The sequence below is a fragment of the Mesocricetus auratus genome, unplaced genomic scaffold, assembly GCF_017639785.1.
Source record: "Mesocricetus auratus isolate SY011 unplaced genomic scaffold, BCM_Maur_2.0 Super-Scaffold_100006, whole genome shotgun sequence".
Classification (NCBI taxonomy): domain Eukaryota; kingdom Metazoa; phylum Chordata; class Mammalia; order Rodentia; family Cricetidae; genus Mesocricetus; species Mesocricetus auratus.
Window position 1 is genome coordinate 68,462,083 of NW_024429190.1, and position 19,228 is coordinate 68,481,310.

The 19,228-nt window shown below is 43.8% G+C and overlaps 1 protein-coding gene and 1 long non-coding RNA gene across 2 annotated transcripts in view; one reads left to right on the forward strand and one right to left on the reverse strand.

Moving 5' to 3' along the window:
• Window positions 1-15,901, forward strand: part of Parm1 (prostate androgen-regulated mucin-like protein 1) — a 99,050-nt gene extending 83,149 nt beyond the window's left edge. Inside the window, exons 3-4 of the mRNA XM_040747395.1 lie at window positions 516-594; window positions 12,090-15,901. Of these exons, the coding sequence (XP_040603329.1) occupies window positions 516-594; window positions 12,090-12,174 (164 nt within the window). The 3' untranslated portion in view covers window positions 12,175-15,901. The remainder of the gene's footprint in view (window positions 1-515; window positions 595-12,089) is intronic.
• A 705-nt stretch (window positions 15,902-16,606) lies between these two features.
• On the reverse strand, window positions 16,607-18,979 carry LOC121140876. Its single transcript, XR_005877823.1, has 2 exons — window positions 18,834-18,979; window positions 16,607-16,990 (listed from the first exon to the last, which is right to left on the reverse strand). It is a non-coding gene; the product is annotated as an uncharacterized LOC121140876 (long non-coding RNA).
• Window positions 18,980-19,228: the final 249 nt, after the last annotated feature.

The window sequence follows — 19,228 nt, forward strand, 5'->3', positions numbered from 1 at the left end:
CTAGCAAAGTGACCCCTTTGAAGTGGACACCACTGAAACTGCTGTGTGGTTCTAGTTTATTAAATTCAGCTTCATTGCTTCATAGTGGCACTTGAATGGGATACCTTTCTCCCAATATTTCATAAGGGACCCAACAAAACAGGAAAAGGAAGACACTGGAAAATGAAAACTCTTCTCCCTCTGCGGACAGTACTCTGCAACTGACCCACGTCATTCTTCAAAGAACTGTGAAATATTACTGTGTACTGCCCTTCGTATTCCAGAGCATCCAACAAGTCATGATAAATGCTAAAAGAAATATTAACCACTTACTGAACCTCACTTTGTTTTTGTTTTTTAGTTCAGTAACAATATTGAAGTCTTGGCTTTTGTTCCGTCTAGTTCTAACTTCCATCAGAACGGTCTGAGATAAATAGCTTTTTCCTCTTCCAGAGAGACATGGTGAGGTATTATGTACTCTGAAGCCACAGAGCTAGTTCCTTCATTGTCTTTTCTGGTCCATTTCTCCTTTACAGGCAGTATCGCCGCCATCACTGTGACAGTCATTGCCGTGGTGTTGTTGGTGTTTGGAGCTGCAGCATACCTAAAGATCAGGTGAGATACTCCTTCCTTTTGTGAGGCTCCAGGGCAAAGGCTGTTTCACCACGGGCTTGTTTGTGATGGGCGTCCCATCCCTCAGAAATACAGGCAGGGAAGTAAACGTGGTCAGGAAACCAGCCCCACACTAGATGGGGTGGATAGTTTGTAGAAGAAAACACTGAGTATGTGGCGTGCTGATGTCATAGGACAAGGTTTAAGTAGAGTCTGGAGTCTCTAGGCAGACACTCGGCACCTGAGTGAAATTTTAGCTCCTTGGGCTGACCTAGAGGTCACTCAGACCTGGCCCTTGCCCTCCGCATCTGGGTCTAGTTCAGGCTCCCCTTCAGTTCTCAGAGCTTGCCAACCCTGCCTCCCAGGTCTTCGGTCTCCCGTGCTACCCCACCCCCACAGCTTCATTTGAAGCACCTCCTAGTGCCTGTGAATGTGGATTCCTCTCCTCAGAGAGCTTTCCTTTCCAGTTTCAGGCCCTGTCATTTTTCCTTTTTGTTCTTCATTGCTTTCATCGCCAATGCTATCAATGTTTATTATATTTTTCATGCATTTGTGTGCTTGATTATTGTCTCTTTTCCTCATAAATATATGAGCTTCATGAGCCTTTGTCTCATGTGTTAGCTCAATAATAGACACAGGGGTGAAGCTTGCTAAAATAAGTGACAAAGATAATAGTACACATCATATATACTGTGTGCATACACACAGGTGTGCACACACCATATACACAAGTGCACACACATCAGACACAGATACACACACACATCATACATTAGACATAGATACACACACGTACACACACATTCATATACCATATACACATATGCACACACATCAGATATACACACACAGACATTTGACACAGACACACACATACCATATACACACACATCAGACACAAACGTACACATACATCAGGTACACAGACACATACCATGCAAACATACACACAGACATTAGACATAGACACATGCACATAAACACACACCATACAAGCATGCACGCGCGCGCGCACACACACACACACACACACACACACACACACACACACACACTCCTGTCTTACTGCTTTACACCGTATCTGTTTCTTCCTCACAGAACATCTGCTGGTCCTACCTCATCCCATTGTGCTTGTCCCTTATAAAGACACATCCCCTTCCCCTCATCAGCCCCCTCATCTCCACTGGTCACCCCAGTCCCGCACTCACCAGGGAATGCACCCAACCTCCTTCCCTTATATCACTCGACATCAAATTAATCTAATAATGGTATAAGAATGAGAGGGCTTCACAGCATCACTTCCACCTAGGGTACAAAGACAGAAGAGGACAGCTCTCAAGGAAAAGGGGAAACAAAATGGTCTGAGTTACTCATATCCAAAAGCCTTTATAAAAACACACAGACATTGCCTTCAGATTTAAAAACAAAACACCTTTGTCTTCATTAAGTCTGAATTTCTTTGAGTATCAAACTTAATTTTATGAATCACGTAGTTGTGAGTAGGACTCTTCACTCTTACTGTTATAGGTATCTTGTTTTTATGAATTAAGTAGCTTCACTGCTACTTTGTGACAGAGTATGCTAAAAAATATATCCCTGCCCCAGCCAGAGGAAATTACAGATAAATTATTATTTTTCAAATCACTGATGGTGCTATTCTACAGAACTATAACACCAAAAAGCATGACCTTGGCACAAATGTCCTCCTACTTGCTGTATTTTCCACAAACACATACCAAAAAAGATGCTAAGATCAACTAAAGAACTCTTTGTCTTGACTTTGAGAAAGAATTCAAATTTACCATTTCAAACAAATACTACCTATCTGCCAGCTTGATCAGTAATTAAACATTCATATTCTGAACGCTGAGAGATGTTAGTTCAAGTCCCAGCCCCACCATTTTATAGCAGCCTGCGCCAGTTATGATGAATCATTAACCCTCACACCCTTACCTGTGAAGAACGGTGGGCATATTGGGAGAGTGAATAGATACTGTGTGCCAAGAACAAGTCCTTCTGCCACCATCATCAAAAGCCTAAGCTGGGTAAAACCTTGGCAACAGAGCCAAACGTACATACACACACAGATATGCATACACACATAGATAAACACACATACACACAAACGTTTACCGATCACCAACCATGTGGCAGGCATCACTCTAAACAATGGGACCACCTCAGTGAAACAGCAGAGTCCTGCCATCATAGAATGCACCACACTTAGAACATGAGCACGCCATTACAAATTGTTCTGTGACTGATGAAAACTGGATAAAATGCCATTTGTAAACTATGTGCCTCTATTCCACGTGGAGATGGTCTACAGTGGTGGGAGCATAAGAACGCTGCCTATGAAGCCATCTCCCCACATTTGGCACTGTAAACTTAAGGATAAGCTCGTCACACCCATGCATTAGAAAGCCCCTAAGGAAAGCCCCTGTCTACTTCCCCATTACATTTGGTGGGGGGAGTGGTTAATTGTTTTCATGAGTCTTAGGCCATGCTAAAACCCCTTCAAGTGTTATCTTGCCAGATTCTCGGAAAATACCTCTAATTGATCCTTCTTCAAAAAATATAGTCAGCTCCATTGATGCCTGCCCCCTCTCTCCTCTCTCTCTCTCTCTCTCTCTCTCTCTCTCTCTCTCTCTCTCTCTCTCTCTCTCTCTGTGTTGTGTGTGTGTGTGTATTATGTGTGTATATGTATTATCTGTATGTGTGTGTGCACCTATGTGTGTGTGTGCATGTGTGTAACATTACCCTTCATCTTGCCTAGAAATTTGTTTTGCTTCTATCATCCCATATTTCTAAGCACAATTGCATGCAAGTGTTTTCTTATCTGGCAGACTCTGATCACTTGCCTACTAACTGAAATCCTACACTGTTAGCGTATGGCCTGTGCCTACAGGCTACAGTCTTGGCACAGCCAATGTCCCTGTGAGTGCAAAGCCACTGGAAAAGGCAGCCTCACCTCAAAAACACGGTGCGCCTTAGAAGCTCTGCTGACAGGGCTCAGTGCCTTTACCTTTCTCCTCAAGTGTTCATTTCCTCCAAAGGCATCGGGAAACTCATTAGCCATCTGTTTTCACACTTCTGTTCTCCCATGGCCTATGACCCCCAGTTTGATCACAGCATCTGCTGCCTGGAGAACTGTATCTTTTAGTAACCTGAGTCATCATAGGATGTGGCTCATACAATTGACCTGCCTGAACTTCTTAGAGCTCTCCCATTATGGACCCATCTTGACCAGCAGCAGTTTCATGTGGCGGGGGAACAGAAGCTCTGTGTTCATGCTCAGCACCACAGGGATTAAACTGGGATGCCTGCACCTGTTCAGTGAGGAGGCTGAGGGGAGTCACTGGGGGAGGCTGAATGCTGTGACAGCCATCGTTCTCAGAACTGGACACGTCATGTGATGCCAGTGAGATGGTATATTCCAACATGAGACTGGAAGAATGACTTATCGTTGGCATCCCTACTTGGTAGACACAAAGGATGCATAGGAGGAAGAGAAGAGGGGAAAGGAAAGGATGACTCGGCAGCTCGGTAGTGTGGCTGTGTGTGGTGTGGCAGCTTCCTGGTGGTACTGTGGGGTTGCATTTGTGTTAGACATTCATGAGCAGAAAGCATCTCAGGCTGTCTCTACTCCAAGGCTCATTTGCAAATTTAATGGGAAACAGAGGCCCTCCCTACCTCTTGCAGAAGGGTGTCTTTAATTAGTCATGATTGAAGTGTGGTGGAAGTCAGTTCTGTTTTGTTTAAATTGCTCGAATCTGCTCAGCTAGGAGATAATCTCCGCACACAAGGGCCCACATCTGCAGAAGTGGATGGAGCTGTGATTAGGTGTCCCGGGGACGATTCACAAAGCACATGTGATCTCAATGTTCAGACAAGACATGGCCTGGCTCTTCACATGTCTTTGTTAGCTGTCTTGCTTTGTGTCTCACAGTGACTGCAGATGGCTTCGACTTGTTGTTGGGTTTCATGACTAGCCCCAGCTGGCTGTGAAGGCCAGGATCTTTTAGAATTTGTTGTCCACATCCTGGATGTTTTCAGATTAGCTTCTGGAGTTCTGGGTATCTAGATTATTTGATTCACACCTCTGTGGCTTTCTGGACTCTGCTGAATAAAATTGTCAGTGGGGGTGAGGAACATATCACAAACAATTTCCAGCAACTCTGACCCTTATTCTGATAGGATAGGTCTGGATGGAGTCCTTATAACCTCATTTCCAGCTAGCTCGCCAATGATACCAAAACTGGTGGTCCAAGAACCATACTTCGAATAATTCTGCTTTATTCTTATATACTGGTACTTCTAAGAGATACTTTGCTGTGGAAGTCCCTCAGATGTACAGCCCTGTCCCTTCATGCCTCTATGACTTTGAACAAACTAGAGGCGTTTGGTTCATCCAGTTTCTTAATTCTCATGTGGCTGGCTCTAGAGAGGCCTCCTACTCACGCTGACATACCAAGTTCCTGGACACACCTTCCTGCTGTCTTCCACTTGCTTCCCAGGAACTAACAATGTATCCAGTCTCTTCCACTGGCACCATAAAAAGCCTCTGGTCCCACACCCAAGTACCAAATGAGAGCTTCAGAGTACAGCTAACTGCAAGGGACTAAATTTGATCAACAGCAAGAGTAATCTTAGAGGCTGGTTCACCTGTAGGGGTAGGGAAGTGGGAGCCACTTGTTTAAGCCACACAGACTTTCACTGATCATCTCTCCATGCTGGGCTGTTGACAGAGGTGGGGCTTCATCTGTGGTGATGGTCTGAGAGTGGTATGGTGTCTCTCACAGATGACAATAGCTGTAAAAACTGAAAGAGGTAAATGTCAAGGTGATTGGCTATTGAAGGTTTTAGTTTGAAAATAATAGCTTTGAAAAAAACAGACTATGAAAGAAGGCTTTGAAAATAATGTTTGGAAATGTGCCCATCGCTGGGATTTTGGTAGAAACAGACAGAACTGATAAAGACCTCAGTTGTGACAAGTTGCTACTAAGTTGCTGTAGTAACTGTGGCTAAGCCTGGCCCCTTGTGGCTTCAATCATCTTAGCTTTAAAACCATGCCCTAGAGTGTTCAAGTCCTAACTTGGACAGGCGTTACTCAAATCACTGGCCTCAGACGATGCCGTGTGGAGGTCTGATGGACACCACTGTCACTGCTGCCTGAAATTTTTCCATGAATTGACACATTCAATATGAAAAGTTGCTTTTATTTTTAATAGGAACTTGGTCCATGTTGTGTGTTCCTGTCCCCCAAGACCTTTGCATTCCTTCCCACCTCTGTTGCTAGGATGCATTCCAGACATCCACAGAACTCATCCCTCATCTCCTTAGGTGTCTGCTCAAATGATGCCTCCAGGAGACCTTCTCTGGGCACCATCCGGAACTGTGATCCCCACCTCACACCTGCTTTCTTTGTCCCACCACACGTACCACCACCTACCACAAAGTTATTTGTAATGTGTCTATTATGTCCCCATCTCAGAATATAAGGTCCCTAAGGACAAGTATTTAAGTGTACTTAGTTGGTCAAGGTGTCCCTAAGTTTCCAAAGTAGGGTCCCTTAGACTAAGTTTTCAATGAAAGGATCTAGGCAGGGTGTGACAACTAAAAATCTGGTGTCTCTGGTGTGACTGGAAAGAGGAGACAGTGACAGCTGCACCAAATGTCCTTGCTAACAGAATTCAGAGTCTGAAGTTTAATTACTAAAAGCTAATGACTACAGCCTTTTCCCCCAAACTTGAGTCCTGTCTTAATATCTGTGTTTCCTTCCTGCTCAACTTACAATAAGCACTTATGATTGAAAACTGGGTCTCCCCTGCCAAAAGAGGGATCATGGCGTGCATTCATCAACACAGGTGGAGGCTTTGTCAGGAGCTGGATTTCACCTTTGGAAAAGCAGCAGATGTTGTCTAAAATATGTCTTGTTTAAGCTCAAAGAAAGTGAAACACACACTCATTGTCAAGGACAATAAAGTAAAGACAAGAAGATGAAATGAGAGACTGGTCCATGTGTCCACTCTCAGGACAGCTGGAGTACAGACAAGAAGGGCAGTGCCATTGATGGGACACTGTGGGCACTGAGCTAAGTGCCACGAAATCACAGCATGGCATGGGGTCTGGCCGCAATTCTCCTCCTCATTCCTCTCATTAAGTCTAGTGGAACCTTTGACCTCCAGCATTCTTTATTGAGATTTTTCCCCAACCTTCAACTTTGTATAGCATTGACACAAGCCATAAGAACCCTCTTTAGTTCTGACCAAAGTAACATCTGCCCACTTTCTATGCTACTCGATGTAAACTGACACTTTCAAATGTTTACACTTTAACCATAGCATCAAGCTTAACATATTAACTGTACAGATAGTTACAGAGAAAATAAGATACAGTCTGCCCCTGAGAAGTTCATTTAAGAGGAACCAATTTACAACAAACAGAAAACACAGAGCAGGTACCAATCCATATTGAGAAATCACACAAACAAAATTGCCTTGACCTAACAATAATGTCACTCATACTTACTGCTTCTCAGATTGAAATTAGATAAAATGTTGCCCCACGGAGTCAAGAGAAGGTTTTGTTATCAGGTATCCTACTAAATAATATTGGCAAAGCCATCTAAATTCCTTTAGCCCTGCTTTCCTAACGTTAGCTGGGGGACAATGTTTCCTCTTTTACTTCTTAGACTTTGCTTACCCTTGTCCATCTGGAAAGCTCCCGATGCCCAATCACAATGTGCTATGGCTTAAGAAGCTCTGGCCCAGAAAGAAAGGTTTAAGTGCTCACTAAGTCTCTCCCCGTATCACGTACCCACAACTGTGTTTCATTTCCTGTGTCCACAACAACATCAGATTTACCAAGCCCAGTTTGAACCCTAGCATATCCAACTCTTGTTCTAGCCCCTGGATGACCTAAGAGCAAACCTTGCAAGTTCAATACATTTCCCATTTTTCTCTCTTCTTTCCCCCCCATTTTTTGTTTATCCATATCCTTTGCATTTCTTTCCTCACTCAGTAGCACTCATTGTTCAACTGTAAAGATGAAGAAAAATGGAAGCCGAGTGTTCTTCATTCTCCTCTTGTTTTTTGTTGTTGTTTTGTTTTTTATTTTTTTTTTGGATTTGCTTGTAATTTCCCCTTTATCCTTTTTTTGTCTTTTTTTATTTCTAAATTTAAATTAGAAACAAGGTTGTTTCACATGTCAATCCCAGTTCCCTCTCCCTTCCCTCCTCCCATGCCCTCCCACCAAACCCCAATCCCCACTCCTTTCCCCAGGGAGGGGTGTCCACAGTCTGTCATTTCATCAAGGGCAGAGCCTAGGGCCTCCCCCAAGAATCCAGGCTGAGAGAGCATCTCTCATTGTGGGATGGGCACCCAAAGTCCATTTGTATGTCAGGGATAAATACTGATCTACTACCCAAGGCCCCAGGCCTCCTCACTGACACCCACATTCAGGGGACTCTGGATCAGTCTCATGCTATCAGTCTGGGGTTCAAGAGCTCCCCCTTGTTCAGGTCATCTGTTTCTGGGAGTTAAACCAGTCCAGTCTTGACCCCTATGCTCCTCAGTTCTCCCTATCACTGGGTTTCTTCAGTTCAGCTCAGTGTTTAGCTGTGGGAGTCTGCCTCTGCTTCCATCAGTCATTGGTTGAAGGTTCTATTTCCCAGCCTTTCTGGCAGTGGGATTGTATGCTGGCACTCCCCTGATCCATGTCTAAAATCCATACATGAGTGAGTTCATACCATGTTTGCCTTTTTGTGACTGAGTTACCTCACTCAGCATGGTTTCTTCTAGTGCTGTCCATTGCCTGCAAATTTAAAGATTCCATTGTTTTTTCCCACTGAATAGTACTCCAGTGTGTAAATGTACCACATTTTCTCTATCTACTCTTCAGTTGAGGGGCATCTAGGTTGATTCCAGATTCTGGCTATTACAAATAATGCTGCTATGAATGTAGTGGAACTGATGCCCTTGTTGTATGAATATGCATCTTTTGGGTATATGCCTAAGAGTGGAGTTGCTGGGTCTTGTGGTAGGCTGATTCCCATTTTCCTGAGGAATCTCCATACTGATTTCCAGCAGTAGAGGAGTGTTCCCCTTTCTCCACATCCCCTCCAGCATAAACTGTCATTGGTGTTTTTGATTTTAGTGGTTCTGACAGGAGCAAGATGGGATTTCAGAGTTGTTTTGATTTGCATTTCCCTGATGGCTAGGGATATTGAGCACTTTCTTAAGTGCCTCTCAGCCATTTTAGACTTCTCTATTGAGAATTCTCTATTTATTTCTATAGCCCACTTTTTAATTGGTTCCTTTGGTGTTTTGGAAACTTGCTTCTTGAGTTCTTTGTAAATTTTAGAGATCAGCCCTCTGTCAGATGTGGGGTTAGTGAATATCTTTTCTCATTCTGTGGGCTGCATTTTTTGTCTTGTTGACTGTGCCCTTTGCCTTCCAGAAGCTTCTCAGTTTCAGGAGGTCCCATTTATTAATTGTTGACCTCACTGTCTGTGCCACTGGTGTTATGTTCAGGAAGTGGTCTCCTGTACCAACTCGTTGAAGAGTACCTCCCACTTTCTCTTCTAAGAGTTTCAGTGTGGCTGGATTTATGTTGAGGTCTTTGATCCATTTGGACTTAAGTTTTATGCATGGCGATAAACATGGATTTTTCTACATTCTTCTATATGCCAGCATCCAGTTATGCCAGCACCATTTGTTGAAGATGTTTTCTTTTTTCCATTGAATATTTTTAGCTTCTTTGTCAAAGATCAGATGTTCATACTTGTATGGGTTAATATCAGGGTGTTCAATTTGATTCCATTGGTCTACCTGTCTCCTCTTGTTTGTACAGCAGATACCTCTTTCAATATAGTAAACTCAGGGGTAGCATTGACACAAGTGCCTAAATTAACCATAGACTGTAAAACCTGGGGGCTACTGGAGTTTTAATCCTTTGACTTCACTGTGTCATAATAATATTTTATAAAATTCAAATGACAATAATATCAGAAAATGGACTTATTACTATGCCTGGAGCATAGTTTCAGTAGTTGAATGCTCTGTTTCACTGTTTGCAAATGTAGCATGAACTTGTGTGAGTTTCATTACAATAAAAGTTACAAAGCAGCATTGGCTGATATTTATTGAGTGCCAAGCCTTTAAAAGGCATTACCTCATTGAATCCTTCTAACAACTTTAATGCATTTTTTAACTCCCCATTTTATAAATGAAGGAACAAGGAGGTCAAAAACCTACTCAGGACATACATCTATTGGCCAAACTGACAATGTATGAGAATAAAATTATATGAAAGGGATTAAAATGCCACAAGAAGTTAAATTACCTTCAAGGCAAAGCAGAGTCTCTCTATCGATGAAGGCATGGGGTTATTAGGAACATGTTTGCCAAACTCACAGCAGTAAGTCATGCTGAAATAGAGGGTGGACCTCGGTGTTAGAATGCCTGGGGTTTTTTTCTCATTGGGCAGCTCCCATTTCTCAGCTGTCCTATTAGTGGTTGATTGGAACAGGGTTTTTTTAAGTAAGAGGAGGGTTGACCCTGGCTAGCTCGTGATCTTCACCTACCGCAATGACCTCTGCTCTCCCTGTGTGTCCAGGCTGCTACCTGTGTTCTCTCTCTTTCTCACATCTACACACGTGTGGTCATGGGCCAACAGTGTAAACAGATTGTTTTGGGGAGCATTTTCAAGTGTCCAGGATATGAAGAGGCACACTGAGTCAGCTTGCAGAAGTTATACTGGAACTCGGAAACGAGTACAGCAAGGATCTGGTTCTGGAAAGAAAAAAAAATTCATGTCTTTGCCAGTCCCTGGCTGGCGTCAGTGAGCTGCAGGAGAAAGTGGAGCAAGTGTCCTTTGTGTCCCTCAGGCTGTGTTTCTATTTTGCTTTCTCTTCACCTCTGGCTGAGAGAAGACTATGGGGACCAGGCATGTTTATCTGCACCGTTTTTAGCATCCATGATTTCCAGTCCAACCTCAGCCCCCAGGATCTAAATTCAGCTCTTATCCTTCACATTCCCAGAGTCTGATTGTCACCTCAGCCCAGCAAAGAGCGCAGTCTACACAGACTCTGATGGGGCATTGGCACTGTGAAAGGCTGTGACATGTGTAAGAATTCACACGCTACCATGAACCTCATGTTTGTGTACTCTTTCAAGCCCGTCATTCATTTTAGTCTCTAAATGGCCATGCCATTTGCAGGGAAGTGCCCATCTTTGTGAACAGATTCACTTTTGTGAGTGCTCAAGACGTATCTTTTTCGGTCCCTGTGTCTTCCACTGATAATTATGGAATACTTACTGTGTGCCAGATATTCTAGAAATCTAGAAATAGAACCATGAATAGACACAGCAACCACTACCCTCATGAAACATGTAGTCTAGTTGAAGAAGAGAAGTAATTGCAAGGCAGTTATAGGAATCGCATAGTGTTTTGGAAGATGTGTGAGCTAGGAAGCAGTGAGTGCAAAGGTCCTGAGGCAACAGAGCTGGGCATGGGAGACAGAAAGAAAGCATTTGAGCTGAGAAAGCAGGGTCTTTGGTAGCAACTAATTTTCTCAGAAAAGTAGAAGCCTTTGTGACTTTGTGAAGCATTGGAAAGACTTTAACTTATACACTTACATGAGCAGCCATTCAGTGGCACACACCTCTAATCCCAGTACTTGGGAGGCAGAGGCAGGTGGATCTCTGTGATTTTGAGGCCAGCCTGGTCTACAGAACGAGTTCTAGGACAGCATCCAATTCTGTAGAGAAACCCTGTCTCAGAAAAAAGAAAAGGAAAATGGAACGGCAATCTGACCTCAGTGTCTTACAGAAATCATAAATGAGCTGCAGCCCCTTAGGGTAACCAGCACATCCTTGTTAGTCCATGTGGCCATTGGACTAAGGGGCCCAACATCCTGGGTAGGGGGTGAGTTCTGATAAGTTCATTTATAGATTGGGGTGGGGATTTGACACATAGCTCAAATGGATGGCATGGGGCATGTCAAGTACACTTCCTGAAGGCCATTTTCCTCATCAGAGAAACACTGCCTTACCCCCAGTCTTGATTTTGAGGATCAACTCAAAACTGGATATAGACACACTGTATAAATGACAACACCAAGAGCAGCGGTAACGGCAATATTGCTTTTGGGGAAATTCCCTCCAGGACCTACATCAAGATTCTGGGCCCCAAGCTCCCAAGTTTCCCTTCCTTTCTTACTGGAAAGCTGTGGAAATGGAGCCTCCCTTCCCTTCTCCTGCACTGGAGGTGAAGGAGAAAAAGACTCAGCTGATGTCAACAGAAAAGGCCAGACCAGCTCCTAGGCGGATGTTGATAACTGAGGCTGACATGGTCCAGGGTTATCCTGCGGGACGGTCTCATGCCTTTCCCTCCCACGGACCTGTGAGCATCCTGGGTTCAGGCTGCAGGGTATTCATTAACTTGTCCACAGATGGCACATCTACGAGTGACCTCATCTTCTTCTTCTCACACAGGCATTCCTCCTACGGAAGGTTGCTGGATGACCATGACTACGGGTCCTGGGGAAACTACAACAACCCTCTCTATGACGACTCCTAACAAAGAAATGTGGCTGGGGACAAGAAGAGTCTGTCCTTTATTTATAAGTGCTTATTCAGTAGAATTAATAACAAGTACCTGATGCTCATTGAACGACAATCGCAAGCCCTGTTTTGTTGGTATGATTGTTTTTGTTTTTTCATTTTTTCCTCCCTCTCCTCTGCTGCTACTGCAACATCCCCCTTCTGGTACAAAAGAACCATTTTGTAAGGCCAGTGGAGGCCGATTTGCAGCTGACATGGCCATCTTTGCACTGACCAGGCCAGTCAACCATGAGGTGGAAGCTGCAGCCCAGCCACAGGACCCACTTCGGAAGGACTGAGGAAAAGGGCTCGGGGATTTAATTTTAGGGGAACTTTTGGTTTGGGTTATTTCTTAAACGTCTCTATAGGAAATTACATAAGTATCTGAATCCCTGGAGGCTAGCACCCTGTGTGGAGGAAGCAGGGGTTTCTTGATTTCTTTTTAATCCCTACCTGCCTGGCTGTATCTGACAGGATGCCTACCTGGTCCTACAAGCAGATAGACAACTCTTTGCTGCCTAATTAAGGAAAGATGAAAGAGGGCTGTGCCCAGGAGGCCACCAGGCAAGAGCAAAGTAGCATAGTGGGCTGTCAATCTCAGCACTCTCTCAACCTGTTCTCCCCATCCTAGCCATGGGATTCCAGCCCACTCCCCATCCAAGCCACTCCCCATCCAAGCCACACTCCCCATCCAGGCCACGTCCCATCCAGGTGACTGAAGGCAATGGGGATCCAGCCCACTGGCTTTCTGAAAAGTTACAGCACAGTTCCAAAAGAGAAACAGGGAGGAGGGGGAGGAGGTGAGCTTGAAGGACAGGAAGGGACAGGTATGTAGAACACAAGGGTGGGGAAGAAGGGAGAGACAAAAGCTTACATGCATCAAGGACTTGAAGCAAGTAGGAGCTAGCTCTCCATGGTAGTGGGAGATATCTAAATCTTGGAGGAGCCCATAGAACTCTCACTTCAGGCCCATAAAGCATCGGGTTCACTGCCTTACTGTCTATATTGGGTAATAGCTATATGCTATTTAAAAAAAGTTAAGAGGCAGTTAATCTTCCATAGGAAGGAGACACCAAAAAGTACCTGTTTGTTCTCCCCAACACCTACATTACTCTTTCCTCTTTCTTCCTTTTAACGAAAGAACACCTCTGGGTTTCCAGTCTCAAAATTCTGTCCAACAAATTTTGAGAAATAGTCATTTTTCTTGACCGGCATTCATTTATTTCACTTATTACCCATCAGGAAATGGTTTTGCCTTCTTCCCCCAGGGACATTTGAAAATGTCTAGTGGCAATTTTTGATAGTTGCTACTTCTCTGGGAGCACTACGAAGGGGTAGAAACCTGCTAAACCCCCTACTTTTCCTGGGACAACCTGCCACCACAAACAGCCTCCTAGCCGGAAACATCAAAGGCTGACATGGAGGTTGAGATTTATTGTGATGTCCTTGTGATGTGAAAAGACACTCACACATCAGTAAAACCCTTTCATCTTTAACAAAGTGAAACATCAATCTTTTTTCTCCAAAGTGTTTAGTTTGTTGACTGATAAGTTGATTTCTGGCACATGCAGTTGCCTTATATCCGCTTTGTTTCTAGAGTGCTTTACTGCAGGGCTACACCACGGTTCTTCTGCAACTTCTGAATTGGTACCCAGATTCTTATGTCCTGATTTCACATAGTGGAAAACATACATCTTAAAATATGTTACATTGTCCTATGATGTCATAGAGAATAAGAAACCATAAGTCTTTAATTCCTCAGACACATCCTGCTCCATGACTCTGTTGAAGAAAAGCACTATAATGCTATCCTGAACCCCTCTGGTGTGGAGACCATAAATAGGGAGGGGTACTTCCCACAATCAGCCATTCCAGGGAAAACTCTTCCTAAACCTCAGAGGTGCCAAAAGGAAGGAGCAATCCTCAAAGATAGTCTGTAAGCAGAATGGGTAGAAAGGAATGGGTTTGCAGAAATGAAGCTATCCCTGAATATGAACACACACACACACACACACACACACACACACACCTCCTCATAAAAACAACAAGGGTATGCTTGACCTAAACAACTGTCCCTCAGTACTACCCTGACCCATTCACAGGTCTCCAGTTAGGCAAAGGACAAGCAATACAAAAACAGGATTCTACATCTAATTTTCCTCCACCAGCCAGAACCACTTTTGACACACAGCACAAAGCTCTCCATGAAATACTTCAGAAGAGTGGACTTCAGATATCGCTTCTGGGGTCAGTCCTAGGCCAGAGGAAGCAGCTTCCTCCCGAGAACCCTCACCTGTTAGAAACCAAGCACACAGAAGAGGTTTTTTCACACCAAAGGATGCCATTGTGCATGAGCATGTGATTGCCTTTGCTCTGGTTAATTTCCAGTTGCTTCCAGGAAAACACAGCACGGTCACATGCAACAAGGTGGCAGTTTTCCCTCAAAACTCATGAACGACCCTTGATATGTCTGTTAGTATAAAATATGCAAGTGTAAGAACTTACTTTGCCAAATATATCTCTCTTCTTTTGAATTGGCCAAGAGATTTCTGCATCTTTATTCTACAAATGTCGACACACACACACACACACACACACACACACACACACACACACACCTCTGAAATACATGCCAATAATTGATGTCCTTTACCTCAGGGAGTGTTAGTTCAAGTCTACACAAGGGAAATTAGTGGTCCTAGATCTAAAAAGTCACACCCCAACGTGGATAGGACTGGCTGTGATGCTTCTGGAGGAAGTCAGAGTAGAAAGCAAGCTAGGAGCCTCTTCTCAATGGACTGCAAATGACCAGGGGATGGTATGCAACTCTACTTTCTTTTCCTGTGGCCCTGGTGGGACCCCTTGTCCACCTTGCACAGCTGTGTCTTCACTTAGAAAATAGGGGTGATGCTTTCATAGTAGCCTCGCCCCTTCCTACCTCACAGACATAATGTGAGGATTACTGAAATTGTGTCTACAGTGTTTTCAGTTTCTGGAAAAAAACTATTTATGGACGTTTCAAGTATTATATAGATATATAAGTGATCTCAGTTTCTTATTTGCTATTATACTGGTATCTTGTTTTTACTTATTCTCTAAAACAACAGTTAATGTCATGGCCACATCAAATGGCTATCAGAGCTCTGAACATCCCTCCTATGCACCTGACTGATGCAGGGTTAACTGTTCCTGGAACCACAAAGGATGATCTCCCCTCTGACTGAAAGTTGACCCAGGACACAGGTCTCACAGATATGCATCAGGATCCAGGGTAGGATGACACACAATAGATGCCTGAGCACTAATGGCAGAAGACCTCTGACTTTCACATCCCGAGGTCTTGGAGTAGATTATGGTCTAATGTGACCTGTTCGCCCTTCATCTTGCTTGCAGAGGTGCATGGTTTAATCCTGTGCATCTTGAAAATTTGTGATTGGTCCAGTTGCTAATTTGCACGTCGATTCACCTTTGCCTTTAACCTTCTTTTGAGGGCAAATGGATGTACCATTTCAACTTTGATCTCGGGAATGTTAGTTGATACTTGCTCGTTGCCACATTTCTCTCTTGGAGTGAGTTAGCTGACATTGTCAAAAGATGAGAAGGTGTGCAACTTCTTGGATATTTGATGATGTCATATCTACATTTGTTGTAAGATCTATTGCATACCAATTATAAATCTACCAATTAAAGTGGTTAAAAGCCTGCGTCTAGCTGTGGTGATTCATATTATGAGATGTTTTGTTATCCAGGTCACTGGGTTCATTTTTACTGGCCGTATTAAGTAGCTCCAATTTGTTCTTAATGAAACTGTATCCCTCTCCCCCATCAATAAATAATATTTTCTGTAGCATGGGAAGGTCGCACTGATCTTGAAACAGGCTGGGGAAGTATTAGTGTTGAACGAACCTTCTGAACAGTGATTTCACTCCCAAATATTCTGTGTGTTTTATCCAGCAGTAAACATTTTGATTCAGTAAGTGAGCCAGCAAGCATAATCAAGTCACATTAGGAGTGCATGTGGTGTTTGCTTCACTCTGTTTCAAAAAATTAAATTCAGCATATTCATCCTTATCTGACAGCTAATTAACAGGCAATTTCAGCCATCCAGAGTATAATTTCAACCCCAAGAAGCTAACCAAATATTATTTTGATTTTGAAGGAAATAGCCATAGTAAATCCCATGCATTTTGCTGCATATGGGAGGAGTGAACCAGCTGCAATCTAGAAAAAAATGTTTCCTTCTTTCTTCCCCTTGAGACATAGCATAATTGAGTCCTACCAGGCTTTGAACTTACTATGCAGCTCAAGCTGGTCTTGAGCTCCTGACTTTCTACCCACGTCTTAGTGCTAGAATTATAGGCATACACCACAAGAACCTCGTAGACATTACTGACTAGATGATGAATGTATTCTTAAAATCAGGTTTGGTCCATTTAATTGCCCGGTTACCAGTAACACAGCATCGAAGACTTGCTAGGACATCATAAGGAAGGGAGACCAAATCTGGAACAAGTCCCTCCTGTTGGTTGTTTTCGGTGATGTCATCTGGCTATATGTCCCTTGGAGGCTCTGGCAGCAGAGGCCTGGTCAGCAGTCTGTGGCACTCCTAGGGGTTATTGTAAGATCTTTGTGAAGGAAGAAAGTTAGGTATTCAGAGCAAGTCCTTGAAGGAAGACTCGGGACCCTGGACCCTCTCCTCTGTCTTTTGCTTTTCAGCTGCATGAGTTGAGCAGCTTCCTCGACTTTCACGCCAACTCCGGGCCCATGAGGAGCAGGACCATGGACTGACACCTCTGAAAACATAAGCCAGAACAAACCTCCTTAGCATCTGCTTCACACAGACAGACTACTGACCTATGATTACTCCTTGAGGCCCGCCTTGAGCACAAAAGCAACAGATGACTCCTACCTGATGCTTTATTATGCAAGGATTATAACTTTCTAGAGGACTTAAGTTCAGTTCCCAGCACCCTTGATAGGCAGTTTACAACTACCTATAACTACAGATCGCTAGTTCGCTCTCTCTCTCTTTCTCTCTCTCTCTTTCTCTGTCATTCTCTCTCTGTGTCTGTCTCACACAGACATATGCTTTTAAAAAAGATAGCAGTTTCAAAAGAAAATGAAAATTTAAAAGATAACCATGTCACAAAATTAATGATCATAACATGACAAATGCATAAATAAAACAAGTAATTTTTTAACTATTTAGATTTTTAAAAAGCTTGCCTGAATGGAAGTGGAAACAAAGTGCTTTAAATGTAATAGAAATCAAAGGCTTAAAGAGAGTGTGTAGTAAAGTACTTGCTGTGAAGGCATGAGGACCTGAGTTCGGATCCCAGCACCCACATAAAAGCCATGCATGACATGGCTGTAACCACAAAGCTGGAGTTCAGGGTCAGGGACAGGGACAGGGGTATCCTGATGACATACTGGCCAGACAGTTCAATAAAAGTGGTTCAGAGAGAGATGGGAGGGGAAACTTAACTCAAAAAGAGCAATAGAGATAGATACCTGATAACATCCTCTGGCCTTCTCCTGCATTCAGACACACATGAATATGTACACGAACACATGTACACACAAAGAATATGTAGCGTTGACACGCCCTAAGTTCTTAGGTTCAAATCAGTATCTTTCCTTACTTTACACTTTGTTGTCAACCTATCGACAATAGTTAATGTGTTGGCCTTTGTCAGAAAGCACTGAATCAAAACTAATGGTTGCAAAGCACTGATCTTGTTGAGGGAAAGTTGTAAGAGGTGGTGTTGCTTCCCTTAAAAGACCTCGTCCTTGGCCAGTGCAGAGCCTGCTATACGCCTGTCAACAGAATACTTCACGGAACGAACACACCATCAATTTGCCTTAACAAATGCATCAAGTTCTATGTGAACCAATAAATTGAATATTTACAATAAAAAATAAGTGATCGTAACTCACTGGAGAACTGATGCCAATGAGCGTATTGTGTATTAGAGGTCATTATACACTCCCCACATACACAGATGGAAAACTCTAAGATGTGAGGCTTATTCAATACACTAAGTTGGTCCATACACTTGGTAATGAATGAGATGAACTAGCTCTCCCAATAGTTTAAGTCTAGTTAGTGGCAGGATTGGGACTCAAACCAACTCTTTCTGTCATCGGAGCCCTTTCCACCCAAGAGACCAGTGTTCATAAGCCTAACCATGCCACCTCCCGCTAACACGGGACTTTCCACCCCTTGCTCCGTCCCTGCTCAGCTAATTTGAGCAATCTCAAGTGGTCTGGCATGTAGCCAACAGCAAGCCCAGTCGGTTCCCAGCACATGTTCCCTGCCAGGCACTGTCACCCTTGTGATAGCTCCTGCTATCTGCCAAGCCGTGTTCTCTAGGAGGAGAGGCCATCACCACGGAGCCATGCGCTCTTGGAATTTCAGAGTGAACCTCTCATTTCCCTGATACCCACAGGAATCAGCTTTGAGTCCCCAGCAGAGTAGATTAGGGATGCTGCCTTTGTAGTCACCCCTGCCGCTACTCAATGGTACTTCATTGTGTCAGCTTGTCTTCCCTCAGAGCAGTAATGATTGTAGGGGTGAGCCCCACAAAGATATGCACCCCTACAAATGACAATGTCTTTTCCTCACTGAGCACTTACCGTGAGCCACATACTGTTTTGAGCACTTGATATGGCTTAAAATTCCTGTGACACAGATACTATTAAAATGGTCATAGTATGGGTGAAGACACTAAGGGCCAAAGATGGTGGGGCAGAAATGAAATGTTTACCAGTGGTCTTCAGAATCCGTGTTCTGGACCACTTTCAAACAGAATCCTCATTCCATGCTAGAATGTCCTTGCACCTGTATTCTGCCAGCCATCAGCCATTCCTGTCCATGTGGGACAACCCTCAGCTAGAGCCGGGTGCCCAGCACAGAAGCAGGATCTTCCCTATATCGAGTATCGAGGGTTCTGAAGTGGCCCACCCCACATCTGGATACCTGCATGGTGACACTTGCTCTTGCTAATGCTTTTGGTCTTTTGAAGGCAGCA